The sequence below is a fragment of the Conger conger genome, chromosome 19, assembly GCF_963514075.1.
Source record: "Conger conger chromosome 19, fConCon1.1, whole genome shotgun sequence".
NCBI lineage: Eukaryota > Metazoa > Chordata > Actinopteri > Anguilliformes > Congridae > Conger > Conger conger.
In genome coordinates this window covers 4,126,581-4,140,251 of record NC_083778.1, presented here as the reverse complement: position 1 = coordinate 4,140,251, position 13,671 = coordinate 4,126,581, and the positions used below count along the sequence as shown (strand labels likewise).

General features: G+C 41.1%; 1 protein-coding gene across 20 annotated transcripts in view; it reads left to right on the top strand.

Moving 5' to 3' along the window:
* Positions 1–13,671, top strand: part of LOC133118954 (NACHT, LRR and PYD domains-containing protein 12-like) — a 687,468-nt gene that overhangs the window by 526,700 nt on the left and 147,097 nt on the right. The window contains exon 12 of one of the 20 annotated variants that reach the window (XM_061229298.1): positions 6,891–7,138. The exons of the other annotated variants lie outside the window; for them this stretch is intronic. Coding sequence (XP_061085282.1) covers positions 6,891–7,068 — 178 coding nt within the window. The 3' untranslated portion in view covers positions 7,069–7,138. Of the gene's footprint in view, positions 1–6,890; positions 7,139–13,671 lie in introns of those variants that run through there. 20 annotated transcript variants of the gene reach the window in all.

Here is a 13,671-nt window from a genome sequence, read left to right as displayed (position 1 = left end):
TATGAGTGTGTGAGTGAATGGTGTGTGTGCCCTGCAATGGACTGGCGACCTGTCCAGGGTGTATTCCTGCCTTTCGCCCAATGTATGCTGGGATAGGCTCCAGCCCCCCTGCGACCTTGCTCAGGATAAGCGGGTTCAGATAATGGATGGATGGATGGATGGTTTAGGTTTGCTGATCATGTTCAGAAAGTGAAGTAGTTTATTAAAATGGTACAGGATAGATCTAAAATGAGATGTTGCAAGTTAGCTAGGTTGTTTATAACTAACTCAGTCAAGAAAATGTTTAAAAGTGAATATGTCTCCAGATGAGTTTGTTAAAAGTAAGTGGAGAGAGAAGGATGCAGACAGAAATAGAAGAGAAAGCACAACTGCCAATGAAGAGCGGTAAGAAGCAGAAAGATAGAAGTGAGAAGTGGTGAGGATGTGTAAATAAATGGAGGAATAGGTGAGGAGGAGGCACAAATGAGCGAATGGTCAGAGGAGGAGAGAGTGGACTGGAGCACGTCACAGGTAGCCAACACAGCAGCAGAAGATTCCTTAAAGTGATATTACAGTTTGGTACAACATACATACTGATGTTATCACAACTGAGTTGTAGGACTGTAGGGAAGAAGACAACTTAAATAGTTTAGCTTATTGTTGAAAGATTCTCTGTATAATATATAGATTATTAAACTTGTTTTCACTTTGTCATTATGGCATATTGAGTTTAGAAAAACAAATCTATAAAAACTGAAGGGGTGAGAGCTTTCAGTATCTAGTCTTGATTCTTGCCTTTTGAGTGGCATGGATTCTGTTATTGGCTTTTTTTCTGTTTTGAGTGATGGATTCTGTTATTGGCTTTTTTTCTGTTTTGAGTGATGGATTCTGTTATTGGTTTTTTTTCTGTTAGGACCAGAATTGTGCCAATTGAAGTGAAGAAAGCCATTAAAAACATTGTTAAGGGCAGAGAAAAAAACAAAAAACTGTCGGTTGTGTTCACTCCCCGGTTTTATTCACACTAAATACAGATGAGCACCAGCAGCCAACCTGGGAACTGTGCCTAATGCACAGGGGCAGTAGCCTTGTAGCATTCTGCGATAGACAGGTTTGTGCAATGGTGTGACTCAAACCATCTGATTTGAGGGAGGAGATGGTGTTTGACCCTACATCAGTGGGCGAGCACAGGCCAGTTGTCCATCCATGGCCAAGCCATCACACAGGTTACATTTTTCTTTTTTTTTTTGTATAGCGCTTTTAATAGAAGACGGTCACTAAGATGCTTTTCACCGTCAAAAAGTGGTGAGAAAAAACTCCCCAATGGGAAATCTCGGGAGGAACCTGGCTATAGAGGGGGAGCCCATCCTCCGCTGGCTAGCAAGGTGTAAAGTGAGGGTAGAATGGATATAACAGAAATGTGATACGAAATCTATCACAGCCAGTCAAATGGTCTGAGCAGGTCACAGTAGAGGTAATAAACTAGCTGGAAGTAGAAAGTGTAAAATGAGGGAAAGTACAGTGAGCTGGTTTAGAGAGGCAGGGTGATGCAACTTGAGCTCCAGGATGTGTCGAGGTTTGGTCATGAACCGGGGGAGGAACAGGGCTACAGCAGTCTGCAACCTTACTTTACTTACTTTCTTATTTCATTTAACAGGGACCATACCCATCACAACTGATGAGGCAGAGTTTGCTCTGTAGCTCATTTTCATCTGCTGTCCCTGAACAGGGACAACATTACAAAAAAACTGCATTACAAAACACTTACACCACAACAATCCATTTGATGTGATTACAGTAACCAGGTAGATAAAATACTAGTTCAGTCAGGACCACTGGTGTCAAAGTTAGAATCTTCATTATCAATCTTAGACACAATACTGTTATGTTTGGCGGTATGTCTCTGTTCTGGAAGCCCTCCCAGCCATCCATACAAGCATGGATAAGACCAGGAGGGGGCACCAGCAAACCTCCAGAACTATCATACACCAACACACTGTTGGTAAGATGGACTCCGACTGACATGGTGACTATGTGAACGACATTCGGCTACCGGAAGAAGCCCTTCATCCAGTCAGCTCGAGGCCATTTGAACATGATGTGGGTCTGTGGCTGTGTCTACCAAAAGCATTTTGGACTAAAAATTAAACCAGGGGAAGCCTTGGATGTTAGTTCAGAAACTGAATCATATGGGTGTTCATACTTTTATAACAAGAGGGTAATTTTCTTTAACTAATAATGTCCAGTATGTGAAGGAGAATGCTCCTCTCAGAGCTAAGATCAGTCAGCACAGGGGCCCCTCAGGGTTTGTTGTGGGTCCCCAGGCCAACAAGTTATCAGTCCAATTATCAAATATATAATCCAATTTGTAAAATCAGGAGTCTTGCAGCAAAGTGCTGAATAATAGGCTTTTATTCCATCTGATGGAATCCCAGTACAAAAGCAGTGATCATCCGCAGAGAGAACAGCAAGCGCACACACACACACACACACACACACACACACACACACACGCACACACACACACACACAGAGTGAGCAGAGCACAGAACAGCAAGCGCACACACACACACACACACACACACACACACCCACACACACACACACACACACGCACACGCACACGCACACACACACACACACACAGTGAGCAGAGCACAGAACAGCAAGCACACACACACACACACACACACACACACAGAGTGAGCAGAGCACAAAACAGCAAGCACACACACACACACACACACACACACACACACACACACACAGAGTGAGCAGAGCCGAGCAAGCAGCGCACACACAAGCAATCACAAAGGTTCAATTTTTTAAATTTGTGTAGCGCATTTTATAGAAGAAATTTACAGAGTAACAAAAGGGCAAACACTTGGGCTAGACGCCAAATAGCAAGCACATGAGGTAAAAACTCCCCATTGGGGTCTAAAACCCTCTAACAGAGGCTCAGGAGAAACCCAGCTTTTGAGGGGGAGCCTATCCTCAGCTGGACAGCAAGGTCTAAAGGTAGGATGGATAAGACAGAAATTTAGTAAATTAGATTAATTCAAATGGGTTGAACCGGTTTTCTTAAAGTCAAAACTAGCTGGAAAGGTAAGAAGTTCAAATGAGGGAAAGTATCGTGAGCAGTTTGAGGGGCGGTGAGATGCAGTTGGAGCTCCAGGATATGAGAAGGTGTGGGCATGAACCAGTTCAATAAATATTCAGTAAAACTAAAATTAGTTCTTGAGCTTTTGAGTCATTCATCACATTGAAATCGAAAATTTCACTGAATTGACTTCATCCACATAGAGAAATAAGTGTGAATTTGTGCGTTTTCCATTCTTCATGAGAACTTGCAAATGTTCAAAAAGTGTCAAGATACAAAAGGTAAAGATTTTTTCCCTATTTGCCTGTGGTACAGTGCTTAAGAGAAGGTACCACAGGTGAATAGACCCGCTCTGACCTATATACAGTGCAGCCGTTAGTATTTGGACAGTAGTACAAGTACACTCCAGTGCATGTGTAATGAAAGATGCCGTTAAAGTGCAGACTGTTGTCTTTAAACTGAGGGTATTTGCATCCATATCTGTGTAGGAATGACAGCCCTTTTCTTGCATAGTCCCCGATTTCAGGGCACCATAACATTTGGAACAAATGGCTTTACAGGTGTTTCTGATTAGTGTGTTCAATGCTTCCTCACTGAACACATGTTTCGCTGTTTGGAAGTATATCCGTGCCATAATGAAACTGAAAATGGCTTTTGCGTTTTCATTTAAATTATGATATGGTGTTAAAGTACATGGAATCAAAACAGAATGTAATTCTCGATTTGCATTTTCATTTTGGGGCTTCCTTATAGCACAGCCTACAATAGTGATCTGTGTTAATCATGAATTGTGTTCTTATTAATTTGGTTAAACCATCGAACAAAACTACCATTCCCATAATTCTGGGGGAGACAAAATAGTGAGAGAAATGGAGCCGGCATAATTAGGAGAGAGCTGAGAACTTTTCAATAGCTAATCGATTTCTTAACCGTAAATTCAGCAACTCATGTTTGTAAGACATGTGGCTAGGTGTTTACTAAGTTAATAAGGCTGCAGTTGTTTGGAGATAACAATGCTTATTTGCGAGTGACGCACACATGAACTTTTAATGCACGAAGATCGCTTCCGCTCCAACAGACGGTGGTAATGTACGGATTAATTACAACAGATTTCCCCCCTCCCTTTAACCTGTAGTCATGCACGACATAAACATTTCAGCAACATATTACAAATATATATATTTTTAGCTCTCAGAACTGATCAAACGTGCCAACGACATACATGCAAGAATATTTTTATTTTTGTTTAAAACTAAACTCGAAATTGGTCGGTGGTTCGATCCCCGGTGTAGCCACAATAAGATCCACGCAGCCGCTGGGCCTTGAGCATTTCTCCAGTTGAGGATCGTCTCCTGCTTAGTCAAATCAACTGTACTTCACTCATTAAATTAAGTCCTAGTGGACTTCAACATCTACCACATTCAATAAACCCAGGGCCAGATTGCAGATTAGGGTTACATATGTGAGAGCTTTCAGTGTCTAGTTTTGATTCCAGGCGTTTGATTGCCTTTGGAAGTTTTTTTTTTTTATCAGTTGATAAAATTGATCGTATGCTCACGTCCTGGTCCTCAACACATTATTTGAACTCTAACCAAAGCTATTAGCATTTAACTGTTAAGACGGTCCGTAAATATGAACAGTCCGAGCCACAAAAATGAAGAATGTTTGCGAACATATAAATATTATTTAAAAATAAATGGGCCTAATGGACGAATTAAAAGTTGTGCCTTTATGTTGGAAGGTCCCTCGTCATAACACCCGTATCCTGCGATGTGTTATTGTTGTAGGCTAATATCAAAGTTATTATTAAAATTGCGATGAAAAATCAAACAAAGCGTTGTGCTGCGTTCTCTGGCCTAACTTGATTACGAAACGGTTATTTTGAACATTAACATTATTTTTTGAAGAGCTATTGAAGTCTAATCTAATTTAGAACATAAAACTAACTTTACCGCATTATTGGGGAAGGTTCAAAAGGATTATGGGCCAGTGGCAAAATAAATCTTCCCGTTTAGAATAAAATATGTAGATAAAAAATACTAATTAAAGTGATTTTTACCTTCATTAGAATGATATTTAGTCATTTCCAAAAATTCATTTTCAGCAAATGTGTTCATATATTTTACTGAGGCACAAAGGTCATATCTTCCAAAATAATTCACGAGGATTTAAACGGAATCCAGAAGTGGTTGGAAACCTGGCAAATTAAATTGAACGTTGCTGAGCGCCTCTGGTTAGGAAGTTGCACATTCTTTTGTTGACTGATATTTTATTTTATTTACCGGTGGATATATAAATTGTCTGTGATAGTGGTAGACTTCAGGTAATTTAACATTAAGCTATGTTCGTTTGGGTAGTTTTCACAGTTGGGTTACAACAGTACAACAGTAACAACAGTGGAGGGGAACAATTTGAGGCGAACGTTTTTTGACGAGTGATTGCTATAAGCTGTGTACAATTGTATTTTTATAAAATGAACAAAGCTTAGAGTAAACCAGCTATCATGGCCGCGGTAACCGACCGACTCTTCCGCCACGTTTTAAACAATGTCGTCATGGTTACTGTCACACTTAGGCCATAGATAAACTGGGAAGAACGTAATTTTGAATTGAATGTGGTTTTCCATTTAGCTAAGTGAATATTTCGAAATTAATGGCCAGAATACTTAGAAGTCATCATATTTAAATTACTTGGTAAGTTGATTAGGCCATTTACACCCCCTAGCTGTGTCAATATCCACGATATACCACAGGTTTGAGTTCCATAACACTTTTATACGACAATTATTACATTTATCTTTAAATATGTTCACAAAAGAAAGACAAGACAAACTTTATATGAACGTATTTTTAATGGAACTATGTTTTATGGTGAATGTATTCTTCCTGAACAGTTTATTGGTTGATAAGCAACGGTATTGCTAACGCTATTGCAATAATGTATCCCCACTGCACTAACTTTAGCCAGCTTGCGACTTTACGTTACACCTGATGACACTGACACAAGTCATTTGTTTAAACGTTTATCAGATAACGTGCAGTTATTTAAATAATTCATAGCGTCGTCATGAGTCATTTGCTTCAGCAGGCTTTGGTGGTCTTGCCGACAATCGCTGAGATGGTCAAAGGACAAAATAACTCTTTTTGTTTTACTTTGGGAGGCTACTAGCGGCGTGATGATAACATGAAGTTAATTTAGGTTACAAAGTACATTACGGTGATCTAAACGCAGAGTAAAATTAAAAGATTTGTGAAAATCGTGGATATTGGCACGGCTTGAACGCAAACTGACCAATGGAGACAATGGACCAGACCTATCCCTTATATAAATATATATTATATACATTTTTTTCCCATTTATGTGTAATGATGAATGTTGAACTTTTAAAAAATGTATATATGTTTGCTGACCGAAGAACATATCACGGGGGATCCCCACAGTGATCATATGAACACTTTCTTGTGTTTGCAAAATTCATGTTTGCAAATCAGATTCTGTCTCATATGTGATCATCATAGAGAAAATGTTTGGTAATTAAATCCTTGCAGTGGGTACCAAACCTTTATATTTTTTTTGGTTAATGAAGCTAAATAATTGCCTTAGAATCGGATTGATTGGTGGATTAATTTATGAAATAATTTAAGAATCATTTATGAATAAAATGTACACAACCCTCTCCCTGTTTTTTTGTATGTACCACTCAGGGATGCATAGGCAAATAGGAAATGACATATGTATGAACTGGCAAGGTGAACATTATTACAATCTCCAGTGAATTTTAATGTTTGTGTGTCTGTATGTGGTTTCTCCACAGGCTGGGTTGGTGTAATCTCACAGAGGGCTGCTGTGATGTTCTGGCCTCAGTCTTGCGTTCTCCTCACTCAGAGCTGAGTGATCTGGAGCTGAGAGACAACGAGCTGCAGGATTCAGGAGTGAGAGCGCTCTCTGCTGGACTGGAGGACCCACACTGTAAACTGCAGAGACTGGGGTGAGTACAAACACAAACCCTTCAATCGGGGTTGGAAATGTGCAATTTTTTAAAGGGGCAATAAAAGCAAAATGCAGGGGCGTTTTCAAAATAAATGTGTGAAATTTACATGGAAGCATTTCATAGTTTTTTAAAAAACAGTTGTAGTGACAAACTACTACCATGTGCAATTGGCATCAATATACATCAAAATAAGTTAAAGCTACAGGCAGGGGAGGAGGTCTCACAGAATTTTTGATGAAGAAGCGATCCATAGTACCTCTGAGATGGGTAATGCAATGATCACATTTGTTCTATGATGGGGAGGTGCACAGACTTCCTTTCCATTTTCTTTTCCAACTATAAACACAAGAAGAAAAAGATCATTCTATTTTATAGTATATAGTAGGCTATAATATAAAATAATATAGTAAAATAATTATATTCTATATTAATAATTATGGCTGTGTGTTTGTCACGGAAGTTCTGTGATTTCTGCGCAAACATCACATTACATTTTATTCAGCAGACACTTCAAGGTCAAATCAAGGTCATAGAACAAACAACAGAACAGGTCCGATAAGGTCCAATTTGCATAGAATCGGTTATAAAGCAATGAACATAAGTCTAATACGCAAGGTAGATAGGCGAGGTCTGTAAGTAATAAGGTCAGGAACTACAGTACTGAGACAAATACACATGTGAAGGTCCTAGATTAAAGTAGATAATACAACACGGGGCTAAAGTCTGAGGCTGGTGAAGATAAGTGACAATAGATTAGCAGACTCCCGCAGAGGAGTCAAGGTACAGTGTGAAGAGGTGAGTCTTCAGACTGTGGTAGAAAATGGGCAGTGAGTGAGCAGTTCTTATAGCAATGGGGAGGTTGTTTCACCACTGGGGAGCTAGAGTAGAGAAGCTCTGCAGTCGGGACAAGCGAGAGCCATTCATTCAGCTGGCAGGATGAGCAAGTCGGGCTGGCATTTGGACATTCCTCGGCTGTGTCCCAATCGGTGCTCTTGCCTACTTGCACTGATTCGGAGGTGGTCCCTGTTTTTGCCATCTCTGTGGTTTCCTTGTTTTCGTGCTTTCTGTGATTTTTCTACAGTTTTGTCCGGCAACTGTCAACCTTATAGTTGCCTTATATAGACCTCCAGGTAAGCACGCTTCTGAACTCGAAAACTCATTGTTTAATTAATGTGTGTTTTTAAACCTACACTCCGACCCGTATATTGCATCAATTCCCGGAAGTATCCACTGTAATGTTTCAAATTGGGGATGATGTAGCAGCTAGTCACAGATGAGTTAATCACAGTCCAGTCAAAAACTTCAGCCTGAGTTTAAGGGGCAGCCTATAGCATAGTGGCTGAAGTGCTTGACTGGGACCAAGAAGGTTGGTGGTTCAAGCCCCAGTGAAGCTGCAATAAGATCTGTGCTGCTGCTGAACCCTTGAGCAAGGCCCTTAGCCCCACATTGATCCCGGGGGATTGGCTCCTGCTTTGTCTAATCAACTGTCAGCAAAATAACTGAGATGTAATGTAATGTTCTGCTAAATTAAAGACAAGATAATTCCAAGATAATTCAAAACCATCCAATACATCAGCCTATAAGTGTATTTTACTTTTATCCTTGGAGCAGTTTTTTTTAGTTTTTTAGTAAGTTAAAGCGCTTGTTACTGTTGCTACAGTTGCTACAGTGCGTTATTTCAATCATTTCCCACTACTGCACCTAAGGTCTTTGGTTTATTCAATAAATGAATCTTAAAAAACACTCTGTGATTTCTGGCTCTTTCAGTTTACTGTTATTTTCAACATCTTTGCTGTGACTGCTCCGTGACTTTAGTCCAGCATTTCCTAACCTTTTTCCTTCAGTGGTACACTTTCCACATTTACAGAATCATGTCACACCACTCTAAAAAGCCAGTGGCATGGGCTACACTGATGTGATGTCAACAGTAGCCATGAATGTCTCTGGGAGTTAGAATTTCCAGACGATTTTTAGTGACCTTTATCTTGGCTTTTGTGAATGGGATTATATTTTTCCCGCAGGATTTTATGAAACTGTTATGACGGTACTTGGACTGCTTTGGTGGTGTGGTTTTACTCATTTGTGCCAGAGGGCTCTGTCCCTGGCTGTGAGCGGGACACTACCTACACCAAACCGGCATAATCATACGGTGTTTGTGTTTGTTTTTCCTTTTCATATCACATTTTCGGTTTCATATCAGTATTTCCATAGAGTGCACTAAGTTTGGGGGTGCACACCCCGCTGCTAGCTCACGTTTCCCAGGGCAAACACATACAACACATCCACTCCATATTCACACCCGAACAGTTAAATCGCTCATTTAAAATAACCCACACATAAATGTCTTTGTTACTTTGCCACCGTTTATTGTTGTCCAGCTGTTAAATGTTGTGGAGCCCTCTGTTTGTTGTCTGTGTTTAGGTTTGTGACCTGTAGAATTCTTCATATTTAAAAAAATTAAAGACCATATTTAAAAATGCATGGCATCTAATCTAATCTAATCTAATGTTGCTTAAATAACGTCTCCTCATTAATTTAATGTTAACCGAGGATATTTTAAACTGTTTGAAGCCTTCATGAACCACATGACCGCCTACTGTTTTCACCCTCCATTGACACAACTCTTCTGCTCTGAGGAAATCGAAAAGCAGAAGCCAACACTATCATTGTATAATATGATATCATGTTTGAAGTATTATAGCATCAGTGTCTGCACCCTTAGAAACCTATAATACCTTTTATGAAATCATATCTAATAAATAAAGGACACAACTGAATACAGTGTTTCCCCTAGGATTTTCTTCCCGTAGCAGTGCACCGGTTTGAAGAATTTAGACTTTGAGATTTAATAAAAAGGATTAGGCAGGATCTTCCAGACTATCAGACTTTATTTTTCACGCAGACCATTAAGCCGAGGTGACTCTGCAGAGTGACCTCACATCATTCAACTATACACCATCTTTTATACAGTTTCAGACGGGCTTATTCCCGCCCCACAGCTGTCCGTCTACCTCCCGCCACAATGATTTCTCAATACGTGATGAAGATAAGTCAACTCTGATTGGTTTGGCACCAATTGTGCTTAGTATTGTGGAATCAGTGTGGTTCTAAAATACATGTTCCCTCCACCATTTCCTCGAGGGCCCGCAGGACCCACACCTGAAACCCTTGCTCCCCTCTCGGACCATTCCAGCTCCAGAGGGACCTCTAGTGGTCTTTTTCTGAAGTGCATACAAACAGGAAAAAGGATACAGTATAACTGACAGTGAATGTGTCTTAATAAAACTTAGTGCATATATTAAATATTTCATATTTATGGCTACCAATCACGTTGTTTTCATTGGTTATCACATTAATATGGCTTTTGATATGAGTGCATATTAAATACGTATTACCATTGTGCAAAAGAATGGCCTGTAGGAGACTCTGCACCAAATGTCCATATTGAATAGCTTTTCCTGAAGAATTAAGAAAACCTCTGTGTTCCCAAAGTGTTCCAAAATCGCACTACCCCGAAAAGCATATCTGCTGGCAGTGAAAATATTTACAGTTTTACCACGGGACAAATACCAGGTGCATTTGAGAGCAAAAAAAAAGTTCAAAAAAGTGACCCGGAAATCGGGCTGATGAGAAATGAGCAGTTTTCTGTTTTAGCAGAATTTCAGCTTCTGCATGAGGAACCAAAAATGGGTGATAAGCAACGATCGATGCAGAAGCTGTTACAGCAGAAGCAGCTGCTGAAATTGATCACAGACAAGGGGGGAGACCCCTAGCGACAGCATCAGGTTTCTGAGAATAATATGCAACAGGCCTGTTTCTACCATGTTTTTTGCAGAAGAACAGCAGTCATATAACCAGCCTTCTCATTCATAGTCAAAAGAAAGGGTTTGTTAATGTCAGGAAGGCCCAAAGTCGGGGCTGATGTCAGTTCTCGTTTTAATTTCTGAAAATACATGCCAGCAGTCTCTGTCCGTGTAACCTTATCGTTAGCAGAGAGATTTGGGCCCTGGGTCAAGTAGTCCTGGGTCAAAATACTCACACGTCACCCCCCTGCTTACTTCCCTCCACTGGCTGCCTGTCATGGCTCGCATCAAATTCAAAACATTGGTGCTAGCCTTCCAAGCAGTTAAAGGGTCTTCCCCAGCTTATCTGCAAAAAATCATCAGACCCTACACCCCTGCCAGACCTCTTCGTTCAGCCTCCACAGGCCGCTTGGCACCTCCCCCTCTCAGAACCTCCACCTCACGCTCACGACTACTGTCTGTTCTGGCTCCACGGTGGTGGAACGAACTCCCCGTTGAGGTCAGAACTATAGAATCCCTCCCCACCTTCAAGCGCAAGCTGAAGACACACCTCTTCAAACAGCACCTCTCCCCATCCCTCCCTACCTCCCTGTGAACCTTAATTGTTGTCTCTGTGACTTGTGTATCAGTATTTTAGTTGGCTAGGTAAGCAGTGTTTGGATAGTTAACTTTGGTGACTTTTGCTCTGTTTGTTTGTTTGTTCAAAAAAAAAAAAAAAAAAAAAAAAATTGGCCCTTGTCCTTATCTTTGTTGTACAGGTAGCAGTTGAAATTGTACTTACCTCTAGGGGTCTTTCAGCGAACTTATCCCTGGTTATGGGTATGCACTTTGTTGTACGTCGCTCTGGATAAGAGCGTCTGCCAAATGCCAATAATGTAATGTAATAATGTAATGTAAAAGTAGTCAGGGATCCACTGTCTACAATAACCTGTCATGCCTTTTTTTTTTTTTTTTTACTTTGGAGTTTAGGAGAATCGAGAATCGCCTGGATTCTGTCAATTCCCAAATATTTTCCAGCTTCAGAAATTTTGTGGCCTAGATATATAACTTCAGTCAGTTTTTCTTGTTTGACCTTGCGGCCCTGTTACTAGGAATTTTAGCAGATTGAGCGAATCTTGAATTGGGAATGTCAACAACATACTGAATTAGTATTTGGAACTGTTTGGAATTCTCCTGCAGAGCAGCAGAGAATACCCTTGTGGTAGTCTAGACCAGGTGTATTGTTTTGTCGTAAACATAAAAGCAAACCAGTACTGGGAATTAATATCAAGCGGTATACTGAAAAAATATATATATATTAGCAAGATCGATCACAGTGAAATGTTTTGCATTGCCCAGGACTTGGTCCACACTAGTAGTTTAAGTTAGATACAACTGGAGCACAGTGTTTACACCTGTTTTTTTTTTTTTCTACAGGCAGAATTGTATTGCACAGAGAGTTAGGGCAGGGAACCACAACACCAGCTTTGAACAACGCATGAAAAATAGGGCCAATTCCTTCCTCAGCCTCTGGGCGGAGGAGTTGCAACAGGGAGTTTGGGGCAACAACTTTGCCCGTGTTCTTGTGGCGCCATATGTCAGTGACAGGATCCTTAGAGCAACCTCTGAATTTCCAGAGTTCTTGCTCAGTTGTGGAGGCAGACTACTGTACCTCCAGAAGTTCTGGCAAAGTAAATTCCTGTATTTCCATTACAGGGGCCTGATTAACAGGCCAAGATGGTAGGTCAGCAGCTCTATTCGCTGTAGCATCCGCATGTGCGTTGCCCTGGGAAACAGGGTCTTATATTTTATTGTATCACGGCTAGCTTTGATGGTAGTTTTATTGCCTTGAGTAAGGCACCGGTGTACCAGTTGCTGTTAAAAACCCACGCCACGCCCAAGTGGCCCCCCATGAATGTACCACCCCGCAAGCATAGGCAGAGTCACTATAGATGTTGACAGACTTCCCTTCTGCCAACTGGCAGGCTCTAGCCAGTGCTACTATCTCTGCCTGCTGGGCAGTTCCTGGAGCTAGAGCTGTTTCCATTACAGTGTGAGAAGTGAAAGGGGAGTGTTGAGTGACAATGGCAAATCCTGATTTCCTATTTTGATGTCGGGGTCAATATCTGATGAGCCGTCTACAAACAAAGTTATGTCTGGGGTAGTGAGGGGGTTTGTAAGCAGACCAGGTCTAGCACTTGTCTTCTTGAACTGTGGCTTTGCAGTTGTGTGGTTCTCCATCGAGGGGAGTGGTCATGAGAGTGGCTGGGTTGACAACCAGCGAGTGATCGTGATGTGTGTTTGGGTCAACAAAACTTTGTAGCCAGAAACTCGTTGGTGGGTTAGGGCAATTTGTTCTCTGGACAGCATGGAGTCCACAGCGTGTGACACATGTGAGGAGTGCTCTGCTGTCTTGCTTGCATGCTTCTTTGGATGAGACCATCTTCATACTGAATGAGTGTGCTCCCATTGGACGGAGCGAAATCGGAGAGATCTTGTTGGACAATTCGGTTGAACACACTTGGTGATTCCATGTATCCTTGTGGCAGCCTGGAGAATGTGTACTGCTGGCTTCTGTAGGTGAAGGCAAAAAGGGCGTGGCATTGTTCATGTAAGGGGATGGAGATGATGAGCACAAGTCTATGACAGTGTAATGGGTTGTTGAAGGTTGGATTTTTATGAGTATTGTTGATGGGTCTGGTACTATAGGATAAAAGTATATTTTCCGGTTCTGACCTTTAGGGGGTGCTCTTGCTTCTGGCAAGGTTCCTGATGGGCCATGGATCCTCCTCCAAACAGCTGGCTGTCACGTAGGTCATCAC